Source organism: Anopheles gambiae, chromosome 2 (genome assembly GCF_943734735.2).
Source record: "Anopheles gambiae chromosome 2, idAnoGambNW_F1_1, whole genome shotgun sequence".
Taxonomy (NCBI): domain Eukaryota; kingdom Metazoa; phylum Arthropoda; class Insecta; order Diptera; family Culicidae; genus Anopheles; species Anopheles gambiae.
This window is the reverse complement of record NC_064601.1, coordinates 83,079,194-83,099,229: the sequence shown is the minus strand read 5'-3', so window position 1 is coordinate 83,099,229 and position 20,036 is coordinate 83,079,194. Positions and strand designations below refer to the sequence as shown.

Sequence of the window (20,036 nt, the reverse complement as noted above, 5' to 3'; positions counted from 1 at the left end):
GGACACTAAACACAGGAGGCATACTCGAGGACATTCTGGACTAGACCACAAAAAAGAGCTCGAAGGCAGAATGGATTGATTTCGAGCAGTTTGTTTGAAGGAGTTTGAAGTTGCAGAATTGTTTAGCAAGCAGGATAACTTGACAAAGCGACTGACCGAGCGGTCACACCAACTGTTTGAGTATCACCTCTGATCATCACAATTGAGTACGTGATGCTGGTAAAATGGTAAAATGAATATTATAACTGTGCTGGTATGTATAATTCAATTTTGGGTTTTGTGAGGCAGGATCTGTCGAGGATTTATGAAGATAAGGATTGGTAGCTGTGGATCTACATATCATTGCTCAGCACATCTAGTTAGCTTCTATTGTTCAATACTGAGATCGACTTAATGATAGTATAAAGCGACACGAATTTACACTGATACATACACGAATAACACACATACACGAATTTCTTTTTAAATTTTACCTTTATAAGTAACGAGAAAATAGTAAAAGGTTTGCGCTCAGTTTTTAACAACATTTTATCAGTTTAACATTTTAAGTTGGGATTATTTACGAAAACTCAAAAAAACTCAATGCAAAAAATATGTACATCTTATGATGCACCATTCTATCTGCACCGAAGGGTTAACAAGCGTCCTCCACCTAGCTTAGCCGCGAGCAATTCCATCTTCAATATTCTCCTATCCCTGTGCGGATAGCAGCTTCCGCTGAATGCTCCCGTTTTGTGCCGTTTTGTGTGCATGTGCCTCTCGCTTTTGTTCTTCACCGTGCAAAGACGCCATGAACGACGGCGTAGCAGGTGCGCTATTTCACAAATCTCTCACCCATTCAGCCCATCCTGCCCATCCACCCGTTCTTATCCCGTGCGATTCAAACAAAACAAATACAAAACACCCGACAGTCCCAGATGGGCAGGATTTCCCAGCACGCTCACATACATACTACAACAACGCAACAGGATACGGGTCTCGTAGCCAACGGAAGCTGCCAAGCGGAAGCAGTTGGAAGCAAGGCAAACGCACCGAGCACACAGAACCTCCAGCAGCACAGTAGCTATCGGTAAAGCTGTGGCAACAATATCAACAACACAAGTTGTTGGTTAAACATCAGAAATAGGGTATGGTAAAGGAAGGCAGAAAATAAAAGAAATGAAAAGGAAAACATCGTCCACCGAAGCTGGGAGTGCGACGTCCGGACAGGATGCGCGCATGGCACCTGTTGCGAGCGACGGAAACCTGTTACGGGATAAACTTTTCCTTTCGCTGATAAAGAGTTAGGTTCGCGGGTCTCTCTGAGTATTCCTTGGCTACTTCATGAAAAGAGAATGAGAGAGTGTAGACATCAGGCTTTTCAGCGTGGTGAGAGTATGAGAAGGATGCTGGAAGGATTGGAAAATCCAAAAGCATGGTGGCTGATTAATTCGTACCCAAAATAAGAGTAGAATCGCTTACTAAGACTCACACAGGTTGTTGTGCTATGAGTAGACTTTCATTTCATGGCGATTATCTGCTCCTCTATCGCTGTGATTGATGAAAAGTGATAAATATAAGAATATATTTAGCGTACAATGATATTGATTATGTTTTCATGAATTTTTATTACAAACAGCAATGCTATTTTCTGTAACAATTTCATAGATAAATAGACAAACTCAACAAAATGAAGAAAGCTCTCATGCAAGAAGAAACACAACCAAGCATGCACGTCCTATACCTTTGTTCCTGATTCCAAAAAACGCGCCTTTTTTCCTCAAATCCAAGCTTATGTCTGATGACTTCACCAACGCTCACTGGTAACAAGGGGTTTATCAATACAAAATACCATCTCAGCGACCGAAACCACCTTCACTGCGAGAGCCCAGGAGAGTCGCTGAGAGTACGCATCTAGGGATGCAAGGAGCCTGTGTCTGTTGTCTCTCTTGTCGGGCTGGCCCGTCGTGTTATCACAGGATGCTGTTCTCTCCGCTCTGGGAACAACACCTAAATCCGACACCTGAAATAGGATGCTCTGCTGGAGCCAAAGTTATCAGTATCCTTTCGAGCACAGTCAGTTCAGTTATCAATCTCCGACGGTCGGGAGCGGTTGGTCAGATTCACGGAGGTAATCCATAGCGGGTCCGTTACCGTCAGCTACACCGTATTAAAGTATAAGAGGAGGATGTTCCTACCCCGAATAGTGACATCACAGTGAGGTGAAATAAAAAAATAAGATATGCAACATTACAGGAAATCGTTACATTTCTGCCTGACATGTTCTAGTGCTGAAAGGTTTGTGTGTTGATGTGTGTGTCTTAATCAACATCTATTGTCGCCACGTCTAGGCACCGAGTGAAAATTGATTCCAGCAGCTCCACGCATCAACAATCCCCGGGGGTGATTTATCGCTATTAATAGGCGTAATGCTGCGAGCTTTATATTCACCCCTGCTAAGCACGAGGCGCAATACTGAATGGAGAAGAATAGCGAGAAAGCACAGCAAGATTGTGAAATGTTAGTGAAGGTTTTACGCTGTGTGAAACCAAAATTTGCGGGCTTTACATTCTGTCATGGTTTAGTTTAAATGTAAAAAAATATAAAAAAATCAATTGTAAAAGTTCTTGCTTGCTTGAGCTGCGAAAAGCGCATCACTCAAGGATCGCACTACTCTCATCAAAGGAGGCTGTGTCAAGGTGGTAAAAAAGTGAAAAATACACAAAGCTCGTGCTTGTCGTAAGATCGTGGATATCGGTGGAAAAGTTTCGAAAGTTTTTATTAGTCTTAACGGTGTTTCTTATTGCCAGGTGAAATGTATCCATGTGCCCGCTTAGCCATTCGTGCTGGGCGTGCGTGTCGTGCGAGTGTAAGATCGTTCTTAGTAAATTGAATAAACAGTGTTTACGAAAGCTGTAAAACGAAATATAAAAGGCATGTGCTACGTTATCGTTTTGAGAAAGCTCTCTAAGTGAAATGAAACACAGTGCAAAACGAGTAAATATTAATTAGGTAAGTTTGCAAACCAAGCTTGCTGATCCAATTTCCACACCCCATTCCCAATTCCAGTTGTCTACTTTTAACGAATCATGCTTCTGTTGAACCTTTACGTTATAAAGTTATAAATACGCGGCACCCCATTCCGCCAATCCGAGTGTGCGATTTATTACACGCGTTCGCTAGTATTTAACCGTGCATGGTTTGACGACTGGAAAATTCATAAGCACACTTTTTAGGCGCATTCACACGCTTGCTCCCGGAAAGAAAATATTTAAGCACACCTTCACCATCCAGCATCCATCACGGCCGGATGGTTCCGGCACCGGGGGTTCATTATGTCGCGCATTTTGTGCTCGAGTTATGCTCGTAGACACAGTCTGAGTTCAGCGGAAAAATGTTAACTTTGTTCAGGTGGGCAAGAAAAACTCCAACAAGCACACACACACACACACACGCATCGCTCAAGTAAGTCCAATACATAGCAGTAGAAATGTGTGCAGACTACGTACAGAACGCACGCTGTGTGTGTATGTGTGTGTGAGTCTGTGTGGGAAGGAAAGATGAAAAATCCGTTACAAACCATACCGACCGCCCCGGGGCAAGCTCTTCATCAGCAGACTGAGAGGAGTTTCTGGCTGGCAAGGGAGTAAACCGTGCTGCCTAGGCATCGCTGAAAATGACACCTGACTGTTTGGTGCTTCAGCACTGAGTGCTGAAAGTGGGTTATGTATTGTAGCTCTTTTTTATTTGTGTGTGATAGCGTTGTGTTATTCCTTTTGTGCTACAATTCCCTGGCCCAATAGAACAAGTTTTAATGATAAGTCCAACCAGGGACGCGGTGTGTCATTTTTGTCTGATATTAAACGGGCAGTTTTCAGTTTTGTGCTGCTCGTTTTACTCCTGTCCAGCGAACTTATGCTACCGTTCATTACGTTTGGCATTCAAATGAAACACGGGTGGCTTTTTGCTAAAATCACATCCCAGCTTATTTACTTGCCATCACTTTGGGGAATAATTTCATTCAGCTTGTTTTACCATCCCAACAAAAATCAACCGAAAAGAACTCCAGCTGAGTCCATCCTCCAATGGTTCTAAACAGCGCTCTAATTCAATTACCGTTTATCTTCCAATTGAGTTTTATGACCTTTCAGCGCAAATACGTACCCATAAAATGTACGATCTTGTCTCTTCCGATTTGCCCACTCGTCTTAAGGAAAGATAAACTGATCGAATCAATGCTCCTTGCCCTCGGGATGGGAGGGATGGAGAAAGAGTGAAAGTGAAACGCTGAATCGGTCGATACGACATCTACGAGACATCCGACTAATTGAACGATCTCTACCCCGTGGTTTTCAAATGCTTTACGACAATCGTCGTGCATAAACCATCCAAACCCCCGGGGGAGATTGTCATCGAGCCCGGCAGCCACGGGCTCCAGCGTCCCGCCATTTTATCTTCAAGAGATGACCTTTTTCTGTGATTGTGCGGTAACCTTTATCTCTCTCACTCAACCCCTCCCCCTCCACTTCGCTGAGGTCGAAAGGCAGAGAGCGCTAACATTTGATTTTCAGTACGGCGTGGCCAAGCAAACGCTAAACGACGCCTGCCGTACGAGCAGACACAGGGATGCTTTAAACGCCGGGAAAATACACACTCCCTGCCAGCGAGGGTAATTTATTTCCATTTTTATCGTATTACATTACTTTTTATTTTTGCTACAATCTGCCGTAGGTGTAGTAGTGATGTGCAATGCGTTAATGCGACGGAATAATATTCATTTCTAATCGTTAAGCGTAGCTCGTCATGTTAAAGTTGGGCATCAAAGAGATATAAAACAATTTAAAACGGCTAGAATTTCCATTGGATTTTAATAATGCAAAGAATGCAACACAAGCACTTAATGTTTTCTATGAAAATATAGTGTGTTTTGTGCATTAAAAGTCATAATTGGAAAATGGATGAACACGATTTATACACAATGCGGAGAGTGTAACAATAGGTGTAAGTTTAAAAATTCTATTGATAGAAACGTGATTTTGACATTAGTTATTAATTTTAATTGCATCATTACGTAAATTTTTGTTTTTTTTTTACTACAATGTCTTTTGATGTATTATAAAAACTATCTAAACACTTCCATTTGAATCGGAAACGTTAGTTAGAGATTTATCCCAACATTGATAAACACGTGTTAGATTTATTGTGTTTCAGTCCCATGGCTACTGTATAGTTCTTGCGAACGTAGACGATTCTCGCTATTGTGGAACTGAAATCCAGGCTTGCAGTATACTTAATGGTGCACAAATTTGTACATCAAAACAGCCGGCTTAATGTGGCACAGTCTTGGATTAAAGCTCTGCAATACCGAGTAACGGGTGCATTTTCAGATATCTTTTGGAAGTTTCGTTTTTGATTCACAACAAATAGTCGTAGTATTCGTATAGTTTTATTTATCTTTTTCTTCTTCTTCTTCTTCTTCTTTATTTTGGCGAGTGGGTTACAATCTTCTATGGTTGAGGCCAACGCATATTCAAAGACTTACCACACAATGAGGGTTTTCGGCTTCTAGAATCATATACCCGTTTTCTTACTCGACTCTTATAATTGTCACAATGCCTACTTTTTTCTGGTATCACAGCTACAAACTTAAAATGTTATTTTCGTCTTTTGTATAAATTTTGTTATTTCCTTGATTATTTTTTTCCGTTTTGTCTTTCCAATTTATCGTAAAAGTATGCTAACTGATAGTTATCAATTTGAACTTAAAATCTCCCATTTTGTTGCACAAATTGTACAATGTCTTCAAATTCGACACAAGAGCTTTTGTACAATAACATATTTATATGTTTATTTATATTTATTATATTAATTTATTATATTATAATATTATTATATTATTTATATTGAAGCAATAGCCGACTTGCTTTAACTAATAAGCTTTAACTGGACGTGCTCGTGTAGGACTTAAAGCTCGACGGTTAGCCCAACAATCCAATTACTGCTACATTTGTTTTTTAATTCAGGAGGAACGGTTCAAAAAGGCCATATTGCTTATACTGCAACATTTTGATCACGACGAAATCAGCATACATCAGAATATTTTAACTCTGAAACATTAATTAGTCTAGGCAATGGTTCTTCATTCCATGTCCTAAAGCTTTAAACACGAATCTATACGCACGCACGTAATCAAACCGCAAAACCTCAAAGAAATGCAAATTTTGAAACCAATCTTTGCTAGCGTTCCATTCTGAGTTTGCCCAATTGTTGTATTTCGATGTTTGTCGAGCGGATATAGACAAAGTTTTTCAATTAGCCACAAATCTACTGTTTTTAATTATTAAATTTCAATTGCTTCTTCGTTCTCATCATTCAGCGCGCCTCGCATTTTAAATTCATCTACATCGCTCTAGCTATCTACTTGTTCACACCCAACATGAGGCGTAAATGCGTTTCAACAAAACCCATCTCATTCAGGATGCTGGATAGCGTAAAATTGAAAGCATTGCCTCTCAGCTCCCCCCCCCTTCTCCCTTTGCACCATGCTCCACTGCTTCCATTGTGTTTGCTTTTCCTCTCTACCAGTGTACTCATTATCGCCCCATTATCTCTATTGCTCCATTAGCGTACGGTCGGGCAGCTAATTTTCACCTTCGACTGCACCATCTAATCCTCGCCGTAAAACTTTACACAGTGTGATTTCCCGGGCGTGTGAGTCGGCCCTAACGGCAGCACGGGCCACAGTTACTAGCAATTAATTTTTCATACGCCCTCCCGTCTAAAGCTCTCTACGGCCCGTACCCGACCGAACCATCGTGCAACTTTAAAAACTGTTATAGTTTAATTAATTCGATCCAGTCTCCCAACCGCCATGCAGTGATTTCACCAAATTATTGTCGGGCGCTGGTATTCCATCCTCTTGATGAGCACAAGCAGTCAAAAGGCGGACTATTTTGAATTGAAAAAAAAATCGTGCCACAACCAATACCGTACACTCTTTTAAGCGCCCAGTGGTTTAGATTCTTCGACTCGGCCACTTATGACTGCCTGTTCTCCACCGTCGGGAGTCTTCCAAGTAGGTCATTGTGGTTTTCGTATTCGGTTTGCGTACAAATTTCAACATCAAATCATTGACTTTTAAGAGTATATTGTGGCGATTGCCCTTCGGCCTTTTAAGAGCTTCTTCATGCTGAGTGGGTGGAGCTATTTTCTGTCACACGCGGTCGTTCACGTGCGTTGAATATTTAAGTGGATCAGCTTTAGGAGGGATTGCAAATATTCGTCGTACATTTTTGTTCTGATTTTATACATCTGTAGATGTAAAAAATACGCAGAATCGCTGACAGCGTGTGTCAACAGATTATGGATTTGAAATATTATTATCAACAAAAGAAAACCCAATTAAAGACCACATTGAAAATAAATCAACGATCTCGTAGTACTTCAAAATAATAAATAAAAATACGTTCATTTGAAAAAAAAAGTTCTTTTTGAAATAAACAAAAAAAACATTACTCCCACCATATCTGTTGGGAGCAAGTGAAATACAACAAAGAACTTATTTCCCTTCTGTTGGTCCCATACCAATCAAGGCGTTGTATTAACATTCAAATTTTCTTCAAACCGTACCAAATGTCACCAAAACGAATGCAAATGGAAAATGGCAGTTGCCACAGACGCTCGGAAATGGAAAACACATTTTTCATCCATTCCCTTTGTCTGGGAGCACAATGTTTCCTCATGGTTCTGTGGATGTTATTCTGTTATGTTTCCATTAATTTTACAAAAAGTGGTTTAAACTTGAGGAAAGTAAAATATGGTGTGTGTCGAAATGTATTGAAGAAATCAAATTTCATCAAAATTTCAACTATAAATTACCAAAATTTTTTTGGGTACAGTTGAGTTAAATGGATAGTCTAAACACTAAACTTCAAATTTAAGAACAAAAACAAGCACGCAATAGCACGTAGAATTCCAGATAGAAATATAACAGAATTCGTACATTTCTGCGACAAAAATCAAATTCTGGCGAAGATGAAGCGTGCTTTTCACTGCTCAATAGGGATAAGCTTTCTTCTGCTTAAGAAATCTCGGCCGTACGATATCAGCTTGATGATTGTAAACATCTACATTTCATCGCTGCGGGATGGAAATCCCAAAAGCAACCTTCACAGCCTCGGGACGGTTATGAGCGGTACGGAATTTTATGGAAGATTTTCAATTGATGTGGGCTGACCAGACTGTGACCATCGTCGATTGGTGCGGAAAGCCTAGTCCCATCGTTGGCACTCGTACTGAAAAGAAACGAAAGCAAGGATCGAGATCGAGCGCTGTAACGTGTGATTTGCTTGTTTGTGGTTTGAATGTTTGCTCCAATGGCGGTCAAAGTGATAAACTTTTCCCATTTTCCGCACGGGTAGAATATTCATGAGAGGCATGAGATTTTGGATTGGCGCACAAAAGCCAATGCCAATGGTTGGTGGTGAATTCGATGGTTTTCGGGAGTTTCATTTCATAGCCGCACAGTTGTTTGTTTTTTTTTTTAAATCGAATGGCATTGTTGGTATGGCTAATTATGTATTTTTGGTATGTGTAAAACCTACAGATACTCATGGTTGTTTATTGTTTACGTTTACCAACGTTTACCACCGTAAAATGGCAATACGATAGCAATAGATATGTGTGTTTGAAGGGAAAAGTTTATTGCAACCTTTATTAACCTGGCTAATTTGGTTTCACTGTTGAACTCCTCGTGTAATCAAAATATTCGTATGCTCCTTGCGGTGAAAAGAACGAAAAATGATTGTTTATAACAATTTTATGATGGTTTTATAACATTTATATGAGGGTTTTTATAATATTTTTTTTTGTTTCTTACAAAGCCCAACCTTGCTAGCCTAAAACCGATAAAGAAGTAATATTATATAGTGTCCTAAATCCACCTTAGGCTATGCTAAAGTTTTATCCAACAATCATTATCATTGTGATGGTCAATATTTGGTTTTTAATGAAAAAATTTCCCTAATTCAATTCTAAATTCTCATTTTTATCAAAAATTGGCATTTTAATCATACAATAAAAATTTATATGGCAACTATTTTGCGACCTTTGTTGCAACTCTTCTTTATTTTTATTTTTTGCTTTAATGAGTCTCTTGGGTTTAAAATTTACCATCAAAATCATTGTTTAACTATGGAGGCTTCATGTCGTACGATTATATTATATTTAAAGTTGCAAAGAAACAATATGTGACCAAAAGAGAGAAATTATTCCTACTTTACCTACTTTAATATTTCATTTAACTTTCCAGTTAATGTAAGTCTAAATTTGTTAACCTTTAAAAACTCGGAAGAGATATATTGGTTTCTACAAGAACGAGCGGTTATTGATTATCTCTCGGACGATGCTTCGTCCACAATCCTCCACAGGGCTATGGTTCAAGTCATATGTCAATGGAAAACGCGTCCATTGAAGGATTGGAGAAGTTTGGGTTCAGAAACGTTTACTTAAATTGATTTTAGTCCATCCATCACAGTTTCAATCAAAACAATACATGAAGCTGATGCAATATTTATAAATGAATTGTTTGAATATACATGTTATACTTTTACAACTGCACCCAAACAAAACATTCATTTTAAGCCTTGATTAAAGCAAGAACAATGGAAGCGTTTGTCAAAAGTGACATAAAATGATGGTTTCCTTTACAACATTGGGCAGCATTGAACGCAATACTGAATAGGAAAACAATAGATTGAAGCAATTTATTGTGAACTGAGTTTGCATTGTAATTACAGCTATTATTTCTGCTTAATTGACTCAATAACGGCTTCCCGCAGTTTGTGTAAATACAACGCCCAGCGTGTCGTACAACATACCAAGCTGTTCAACAGGTTGTGTGAAGGGAAAATGATACACACACCGAATGTAATCTCGCTCTAACAACGTTCCCAGCCCTCTAGCGACACCTCAAACTCTGCATTGAAACTCTTCCCATCCTCTAAACTGTCTACACACAACGCACAACTTTTTCACAGCAAATTTCACCGTCCCATATTAGTAATATCATTATTCTGCTTCATGGAGCAGCAAGCGTCGGGTTCTATTGCAATAGCTAATGATCTACTCATACTTTCCCCTCTCGTTCGCAGCATCGGAGAAGTGATAAATCATCTCGGGCTGGATTAGGCGCTTTCCCGCCGTGCGGTTCGGGGTGAATGACAGTACGCGCTCGAATGTGCCGACCGTGTCCGTTGCGTTTCCGGCGGCGGTGGTGCTGCTAAGAGAGTAGGGGGTGGGTGGGTACACGAATTAGCGTGACAGAAACTCCGGCGCCACCTTGGCCTTGGCTATGCTATGCACGCTCGTGGCGGTTCGCAATGGCAGAGCCGCCGCAAAGCATCGCTCGGACCGCTCCGGCGGGCCCATCCCGCATCCGGCGCGACCTGGAACGTGCAGGTGGTGCGGGGGAAAATGACTTCCCGCTGCCTGTGGCATGCCTGTCGCGCCCTCGTCCTCGGGATGGTGCTTATGTTCGTTGGCGGTGCAATGGCCACCGTAGGTAAGTTTGCAAACGGTCGTTTGTGCGAGACCATCTTTTCTTTCTCGAATATCTTCCCCATCTAGATCTCGGTTGGTACTGTCTCGTTTCATCGTGCTCTTTTCTCCCACAGGATACTACGCAAACAACTTTCCTTCGCTGTCGGACGTGCGAAGCAACAACACGTCGTCGATACGCGTTAAAAACGAGCACCGAGGATTACACCTGAACAATCTATCCTACGTCGGTCCCATCATCATGGGCGTTGGCGGTAAGTCACGCTGGAAAGAGGCAGTTTTCGGCCATCATTGTGGATTATCGTGTCAAACGATAGTGACTGTATGAACCTTTTTGCATTAGCATGGATGTTGAATTTACCAACTGTAATGAGCGAGACACCAAAAATGGGTTTCTAATCACTCATTCTAAACGGATTATGTTTTACTAGAAAAAAAAGTTATGAAACTGATATTTTCAGTTGCCTACATTACTCTAAAAGCATTTCAATTGTTTGTGCTTTTCTCACCATCAATTTCTCATTTGTATTCCACTCAGCAATAATTTCGTTTTCCGTGAACACATTTGAAGTAAATCATTGCCACCCAACGACGTTTTCTTCCCTGGATTTTCCCAATGATTAATGTCTTACAGGAAAGAAAATTGGAGTAAAGCCCTCTCCACAATCGACCGAACACCAGCTTAATAATTCCTCAATGTAAGATCGGCATGGATGTGAACGCGAACAGCGGAAAGAAATATTTATGTTTAATGAAGTGATGACTGCACATGGGAGACATACCGTTTTCTGTGTCTGTTGTTGGTGCTATTGCCACTGCCGAAAGGAAGCGTCGTTGATGGGGTTTACATGAAGAAGGATCACACACTTTGCAACTCGCACAGAACCAACGAACCATACTTTGTACACAGCGGACAGCCAGACGCGAGCGAGAGCATGGTCTCTTTTGATGATTCTATCAAAGGAGAAGCGTACGTTTTTGGGTTCGTTGATGGTGGCTCGTTGAGTTTGGACAGCCAAAAATATAGCCAGTCATCGTTTGCTACTTCGCACCCATGGTTGGGGAAAATGGGTGTCAGACATGCATTAAATTCGTTTTACGCAATGCGGAACGAACTCTGTTGGATGTAACAAAGTTGTATGCTTTAAAAACTGCAACAATTTACAATCATTTTTCATGTCTTCTTACGACGTTGTATATTACATGTTGCCTTAATCTAAAGATTGTTGTTTATGATGGAGTTTTTCATAGCATGCACATAAAACCCTTTTGTAAGTAAAAACAGCTTAAACAAAGCAAATTATTTCGGGCAAGCTTTGCTGAATTCTGAGTGTATATTATTATTATTATTATTATTATTATTATTATTATTATTATTATTATTATTATTATTTATTTAATCTTCAACGGGCCAAATGGCCTATTTAAGATGTAACATTTCATTTAAAAAAATACATAACAAAAACAAGATTTGCATCGCAATTCACTGCGGCCCCGGCAAAAGCCGGACACGTTCCTTGAAGCACTGAGTCGAGATGTCGAAGTCGAAGCAGTCCGAGACAGTATTGAAGACAGCCGACATGCGGAACATAGGGTCAGACCGACCAGCGCTGGAACGGGGTTGAGCGAGCCGTAGAGTTTCTCTAGACCTAAATGTTCGGGATGGTGCATAAATGACTACAATATTGTCTGCTTTCTTGGCGTAACGACCTAACTTATTTGTAGTCAAATTTGTGGATACTTTTTAATATTTGTGGAAATTTAATCAACACAAAAAAACGTTAAATCCTTGAAATGATGAATAATGATGAACAGGAAGTTTTGAAACAATGATTGCTGCTAAAATTCTCTCTCAAGTCCCGGGGTCTAGGTTTTGTTGCATACCATAGTATCTAAATAGTAAAAAATCTAACCATATTTTATGTCACTATTTATCCCTTACCTTAACAAGCTAAAGGCATTTCAGAAAGAACGGCTTCCCAAAGACATTATCAAAGCTATAAATTATTCAATTGTAATGACCATCCAAGACATCCTTTCGATTTTATTTTAACATTCTTTATTTTAAAATGCATGGGTAGTTTGTATATCAATCCGATATAGAAATTGTTCACAAGTATGTTGTGTAAATATTTGAAAGCTATAAAATAAACAAAACGATGAAGCAATGTAACTTCTTAAAGAAGCCTTACAGGGTTTCGAATCATATAAAGGAATAGTTCAATTACTTAGGGGAATTTTGCAAATCGGTAGGAAAATGTTGCATGCAAGCTGTGGAAGTTTGAAATGATATAGGGGAGTGTTGCAATCGAATAGAGGAATTTTGCAAACGTACTATGAAGCTGTCATCCGACTGTGGGTGCCGCTGTAAATACCTCAACATATTTTCGTCAATCTTACTAACATATCATGTTTAATTATTGCTCCGCAGCAGGATTTATTTAGTTTATTATGTGTACAACTGAATCCCACAAGAAAACAACTCCAAATGAAGTTTTAAATAAAAACATCATCGGTATCAATTCGAAGCTTTTTACACCGGCACCCACAGACTGATGACAGCTCCACAGTACGCTTGCAAAAATCCCCTAATCGATTGCAACACTCCCCTATATGATTGCAATCTTCCACAGCTTGCTTGCAACATTACCCTACCGATTTGCAACATTCCGCAAAGTGATTGAACTATTCCCTTATATGGTTCGAAACCCCGTATAAAAGTTGGATTGAATATAAAAGGGTAGCCGGATGGTCCATGGATAAATGTGACGGCCTATAATGCCAGTTGAATGCTCCTGCCATCGTCAGAAATAAGTCACATATAACAGGTCCTTTCCTAGAAATGCGATTACGTAAATTTAAAACTGCTGTGTGTATTGTGCTTAACGATTACGAAAAGCCATATATTTCTTAGTTTTTTATTCCTGTGTCACCTTGGTAGTTCTTAATAAAAAACATTATAATATTCATACTGCGTCTGTATTAGTGATGGGAAAAATGAAGTTTTTGTCGGAATCGATTCCGGCTAGCTCCGCAGTTTTCTGGAATCGATTCCGGCTAGTAGGTCCGGAATCAGTTTCCGGAATCGATTCCGGAATCGGCTCCGGAATCGGAATCGACTCCGGAATCGGCTCCGGAATAGGAATCGGTTCCGGAATCGACTCCAGAATCGGCTCCGGAATCGACTCCGGAATCGGCTCCGGAATCGGAATCGGTTCCGGAATCGACTCCGGAATCGGTTCCGGAATCGAAGTCGGCTATCGAATCGGAAATGGCTCATAAATTAGAATCGGCTACCAAACGGAGTCAGTTTTGGCATCGCCATAAAAAAGGCGTTTGGGTCCAATCATACTACGTATTGATAACCGCAAAAATCCAAATTTACTTGTAAAAGATCAATTCGCATGGAGATTCCCGGACTGATTTCGCTCCGGAGTCAACACCGGAATCGGCTCCGGAGCCAACTCCGGAATCGGCTCCGAAATCGGCTCCGGAATCGGCTCCGGAATTGGCTCCGGAATTGGCTCCGGAATCGGCTCCGGAATCGGCTCCGGAATCGGCTCCGGAATTGGCTCCGGAATTGGCTCCGGAATCGGCTCCGGAATCGACTCCGGAATCGGCTCCGGAATCGGAATCGATTCCAGCATCGGAATCGGCTCCGGAATTGATTCCCAACACGGAATCGGAATCGGGTAGGTCCGATTCCGAGCTCCCACCACTAGTCTGTATCAATGTTTCAAACTACTCATCAAACTCACTATATTAAAAAAATGTTACGAAAGCTTAATCACACAGTTCAAACCCAATAACAATCATGGATCAGTTTAAACCCACTAATAATTAACATCGATTAACGACTCATACTCTAATCCTGTAAGCCCATTCCTTTTATTTCCCATTTCCGTCATATCATCGTTAGCAGCTACATCTGACAAACGTTCCGTCTGATCCACTTCAGACCGGCTGCAAACATATTTCACACACAAACCCGGCTCCCCATGCTGTTTTGGCCCCAAACAAGATAACGATCCCCACAGCAAAGCCGTACGGGGAGAGCCCAGCAGGCATTCTCACACCATTTAGGATGAGATGAAAATTCCACTTGACGATCCTTTTCACCAGCAGGGGCGAATGCCATCACTAAAATGGTATGTGAAGCGAAAAAGAGTGAGAGATAAAAAAACACAATCATGTTTCGTTTGTGGAGGGAAAAAACACACACACTCACAACGCTCCGGTATTGAATGGAAAATAATATATTTGAATTGAAAGTATCCATCTTTGGGGGTTGAGAAACGAATTGAAAGGAATGCGATAACGTACACTGTTTAGCGTACCCGGAATGTGTGTTTGTTAGTGGAAGTTCGAATTTGGTTCGAGCGTAAAAAGTGAAGAAAATGCTCTCGCCGTATGACAAGCGTATGCAAATTGGTTCCACTTGTCATCTGTATCTGTCAATCCACAAAGGGTAACTTGCTATGGGAATGCAAATGCTGAACGGGCGACGGTTTGTATGGTTTGCTGCCTGTTTGGACAAACTCATCGGTGTGTGAAAATGATGGATTTTGGATGTGCGCTCTTGTTATAGAATTATGACTGTTTTGGTTTTGTCGCACAGATGTTCTATTGTTTTGCTGGTTGTTTTTGCGGTTATCGTTCAAGGGAAATGGGAATTTAGCACCTGCTAAACAAATGCAAAGGGGCCATTCACGATTCTAGTCAGCTTTTTGTATGGAGTTTGACTGTTGGAGGCTGAAATCATGTAAACCGGGTCCATACAAAACCACACATAAAACTAGCCTGCAATTTTCAGTCTAGATTATTCTAGCCTCAAAGCTAGAATTAGATTCGAGTACCTGCTCGAAAATAAGGGCAAATCAAGGTGGTGTTTTCATTTATCCCAAGGTGCATTAAAGAGATCAGGTGGCAGAATCTAGAATCAATGTGTATGTAGTGCAGCTGGTCTCATAGTACATTTTTTACTACCAAATTTGAACATCACTTTTAGACAAGACGGGTGAAAACTTACATTAAAAATTTTGCTCAAATAAGCTTTCTGGAAGCGCGAGACGAATACACAAAACACTCTTAAAATCTTCATTCAGAAACAGAAGCGATAAAAATCAGCCTTCTAAATTCATACACCTTGAGATAAGCAAACCTGTATATTAAACCCACTTAGATAGCTGCTCTAAAGACTGCTGCACAATGCAAACTGCAATGCACTGCAATTTCAGCCTACTTAAAACGGAAAGGGCCCCAATCAGATTTTGGATGATGCAAAGCTGTTTTTATGTCATTCATAAAATTCGTTCAAATTTTGTGAGCATTAAAAGCAAATATTAAAACAATGTCTTATTTTGTTGTTTCCCTACCATTAAACTTTAAAGCAAAAACAAAAAGTGTGAAAACAGATTAATGGAGGCGCCTGGTACATGATAAAGCATGCAAAGCTTGCCGCAAGACTCCGTTTACGAATGTGTATTGAAATGAATGATTTGAATACTTATATCCTTTTTTGCCTCGTGAAGTTTTAAATTAACAAAGATTAAAAGATAACCTAATTAAAGATCTCAAGTCTAACGAAGCCAATTATAGGTAAAAGCATGCTTCTAAATTACGTTTTCGCTCAACTGAACATACATGTGCGTCGTGACTGCAATGAAGGATCATGTTTAATTTTCTGGCAAATGATATTTATATGAAAAGCAAAACCAACACATGCAACGCATAGATAATGAAAGGAATGTACGCATGGGACATGAAATTGAAACTTTTACCATTTTATTTCATAAACCGTTTCTTGGAACCACCTCATGTCATTCACGGGCACACTGAAGCGTATCCCAGTGCTTATCTAAAAGGTCCGTTTGTCGGAAAACCCCAGAAAACAACTCAGCCAAACCCAAAAGATACTGCAACACATTTGCTCGGAATGCGCGCCCGTCTGGTTTCGTTTGCTAATTGCGCGTTCTTTTTACATCTCGACGATTTTGTTTTCATTTCACGTGGAGCTTTTTTCCACTCTTTCCGCGATTCCTATACAGCTACAGACGTACAGATGGGATCAAGTTTCGGTGTGTTCTTGTTTCGCTGTAAAACCCCAGCTCTGCTTCGCGTCAATCCCTCGCAAACTTTCCACAGAGTCGAGTGTGTTGCTTCGCCCTTTTTTCCGGATACGAAAAGAATACAACCATGACCTCGAACCTTTTGCAAAACAAGTCCTTTCCGGGCGGAGGAAGAAAGTTGAAAAGGATCGGGGGGACTGGTTGACGAAAGCAGCAAAGAAAATACCGGCTGACAAATGGAAAAGATGTGTCTGACATTTACACACAATTGAAATGTTAATGGCAAAGGGTTACAAACGCGTAGGCGAAAGAAACATCCCAAAAAAATGAAGAAAATGGTCGAAAACAGGTCTCTAATGTTTGATGTTTTGTCAGAAAAACTCTCGTAATGTCTCAATTTTCTTTTACCGTCTTTAATGAAACTATTCCACCCATTGCCAGGTTTCATCGTGGTGGCTTCGTGCGTGATGACATTCGAAGCCCGAGACTCAGCGGCCAAGGTGGTCCCAGCCCGGTTCAAGCTGAACGCTCAGGGATCCGCGCGAAATCCTAGCCGCAACAATAACTCGCGACGTTCCACAGGTAAGCTCGATTTAAGCAAACGGTGTGTATTCATTCCTCAATTTGCTATTGCCGTCAAAAGCTGGCACTAGGTAAGGTTTAAGTGGGGAGTGTGATTATGACGAGGGCCTCCATTATCCTCATCATCTTGAGAAGGGTTAAAAGAAGCAAATCAAATGTCCCTGAAAGGTGACTCACCTTTTGTGAGATATGCGTGTCTTACCATCATAGAAAAGGCTTTCTGATTGCACTCAAAAAACAGATCTCTTCCAATAGTTTATGATTTGAAGTGTAACATTTACCAATATTTCACAGCATGTTCAGTAAATCAGCTGCATTACCCCAAAAAAAAAAGCAAACCCAATCAACATCTGCTTGTAACGAATTTTACCATTTTCAGACATTCCATTGAATTGATACGCCTGCAGCTAAATGCGTAACCGTAGATTGCAATGACTGCCGGTGAAATGGTTCGTAAAAAAGCAAACAGAAGCTGACAAGCACTTTCCTGCCAACATTATGCCAACAGAAGCGGCATACACCTACCGGAAAATGTAACGCAGTATAGACGCGAGCGAATTCCAGGAACGAGCTGTTGTCATATTGTTGGCAGCGGGTGCAATTCGTGCAGCTCTTTATATTTGTTTGGGATGCTCTTGTTTCTGATACTGTCATGGTAGAGATATTTTCAGCATAGGTACAAACAAGAATCCTTCTGGGAACTAGCTTCAAACCAACATTTTTAAAGCGAATTTCTTTTCTACCTTTTATAATGGAATCTGATATTCCTTACAAGTATTTTTATTTACAAGTTAAAGTATGCTACAGCATTCCAACTAGAGTTGTTACTTTAATAATCGAAAAATATTTTAGGTTTAAATTAATGCTTGTAGCAATTGGCGTATATTGAAGTAGTACTGACTTTTCATCTGAATTATCGTTTCTGCTGTAATAATCATTACCACAACGCATCTTCAACGTCTTTCACGAGAAAAACTTGGAGCTAAAATCAACCCGCACCCTCTGTGTCTTGTCATCTTTTCTCAATTAAAGTTTTCTTGTTTGCGGTGTAGTTTTGTGTGGCTAAAACTTCTTCCCACCACAATCAAAATGAGATAAAAAGATCCTCATTATGGCGCGTTGGCGTGTGGTGCAAAGCCCTGCGCTGGAATGAAGGAATAATGCAAAATACAGGCGGTCGGTTGCATCGTTGGATTACAAGTACGGTACATCGTCGGGCTTCCCCTTTTGCTCGTTACTTCCCCCCACGAGCGCACGATGGTTGCTTGTACGGTATGTGAACAGCACCATACTTAACGGGAAGAAAGTTGAGCAATACAAGTTCTCTGCCAACCGCAGTACACTCGGCTTCTTGAAGAGCATGACTTCTAGACACCGATTTGCAGCGTGCAATCGTATAAAGACTTGAGACCGCAACTTGTTAGGAAACTTTCACATTCCCCTATCAGTAGCGAAGTAATATTTAGCACATTATTCCTCTTCTTTCCATCCATTCTGTTTTGCATCTTTGCAAATGATAATCACTACACGACAGCTCCGTTTTTAAATGTTTAACATTGCACATCCTGCTAACCCGGTAGGAGGAGTTTACGCCGCGTAGAAGACAAACGAGTGTGATGTGTTCAGTTACAGTTTCATAATTCAACTCAACTCACAGTTACAGCCCAAAGTCGAGTAATATACATAAAACAAACTCTCTAACCGCTCTTGTGCATGTGTTTTTCTTTCACTTTCTTCACTTCCATTTCAGGTGTCTCGAATGGTCCAACAGCAATCATGGGACCGCAGACTGCCCGCTGGGAACAGCACTTGGGCGTCTTTCGAACTTCGCCCGCCACGGAGCAGGTCCCGGACCGCAAAGCACTCACGGCAGCTCTTGTACACTTCTCCAAAGCCTTAGGGTAGGTAGTCATGCTGAAACAGACGACAAGACTGTTCATGCTGATAAGAGTCTTTGCGGATATGATGGATGCTTTTACGGCGTGTATATATATTTTTTTATGTCAGACCCAATGTGTAATGTTATTCATATTAACGAAAGGCAAAAGAGCAATGAGCAGGGGCTACTTTAGATATTTGTTGACAAACTACAAGGTCGTCAATTTTATCCACCTTTAGCACTGTTTTTATGTGTTTTAAGTTGTTCATCCAAATATTAAGTTTTAGAATGCGTCATAAAAAGCATATTCCACTGCTCTATTTGGTGTTAGTTCAGTGCCACCAAACTGCAGCTACTTACCAAGCATACTGATAATCTTCTCTGGGTTGACAATTTGCATACCGGCACACTTACAAGAGCTGCTCATCAAAAGTCAACCCGTGCCTGTGGTATACACTTATGCGCATAATATCATCCAAGCTCATTTCCATAATGCCATGGCACGGGGATCAATCTTCCTAAGGCATGGCCGTATAGGATGCAAATAGGATAATAGGTGCATCCTGTGAAGTGATCTGCATCCAAGATAGAATGACAGTTGCTTACTGAAAGAAGGGTGGATAGGATATGGATGTTTTTCTCTGAGTAAAAGTTAACTATATAGTTTTGTTAATAATTGTATAAAGGTGCATTGATTTTTTTTTTAAATGTTTTATTAAAAACGTGCTTAGGTTCTATTTAACATTAATTTTTACAATGAACAACGCAGAACTTCTATGTCAATCACAGCATCATTGTTTCCAATGATGTGGATGACATAGTTCGCAAACAAACTTAGGATATGGCTGCGTTTACCTGCACTAATGCCGTTTAGTACAGGCAAACGCAACAAACCGAACAATAACGTTGACGAAGACGGACACCCTGAAATTACAACGCTAATTCGCTGGTGCAGAATCTGCCAAGCATCA

At 40.6% G+C, this 20,036-nt stretch overlaps 1 protein-coding gene across 5 annotated transcripts in view; it reads left to right on the top strand.

The window, feature by feature from the left end:
- The first annotated feature begins 2,032 nt into the window (after window positions 1–2,032).
- LOC5667091 (uncharacterized) overlaps window positions 2,033–20,036 on the top strand; it is a 30,621-nt gene continuing 12,617 nt past the window's right edge. The window contains exons 1-6 of one of the 5 annotated variants that reach the window (XM_061645246.1): window positions 2,033–2,110; window positions 2,790–2,991; window positions 10,131–10,540; window positions 10,653–10,790; window positions 17,046–17,186; window positions 18,937–19,087. In XM_061645246.1, the coding sequence (XP_061501230.1) occupies window positions 10,336–10,540; window positions 10,653–10,790; window positions 17,046–17,186; window positions 18,937–19,087 (635 nt within the window). In that variant the 5' untranslated portion in view covers window positions 2,033–2,110; window positions 2,790–2,991; window positions 10,131–10,335. Of the gene's footprint in view, window positions 2,992–10,130; window positions 10,541–10,652; window positions 10,791–17,045; window positions 17,187–18,936; window positions 19,088–20,036 lie in introns of all 5 variants that reach the window. The other 4 variants (XM_061645245.1, XM_061645244.1, XM_061645247.1 and 1 more) reach the window with 4 other exon arrangements.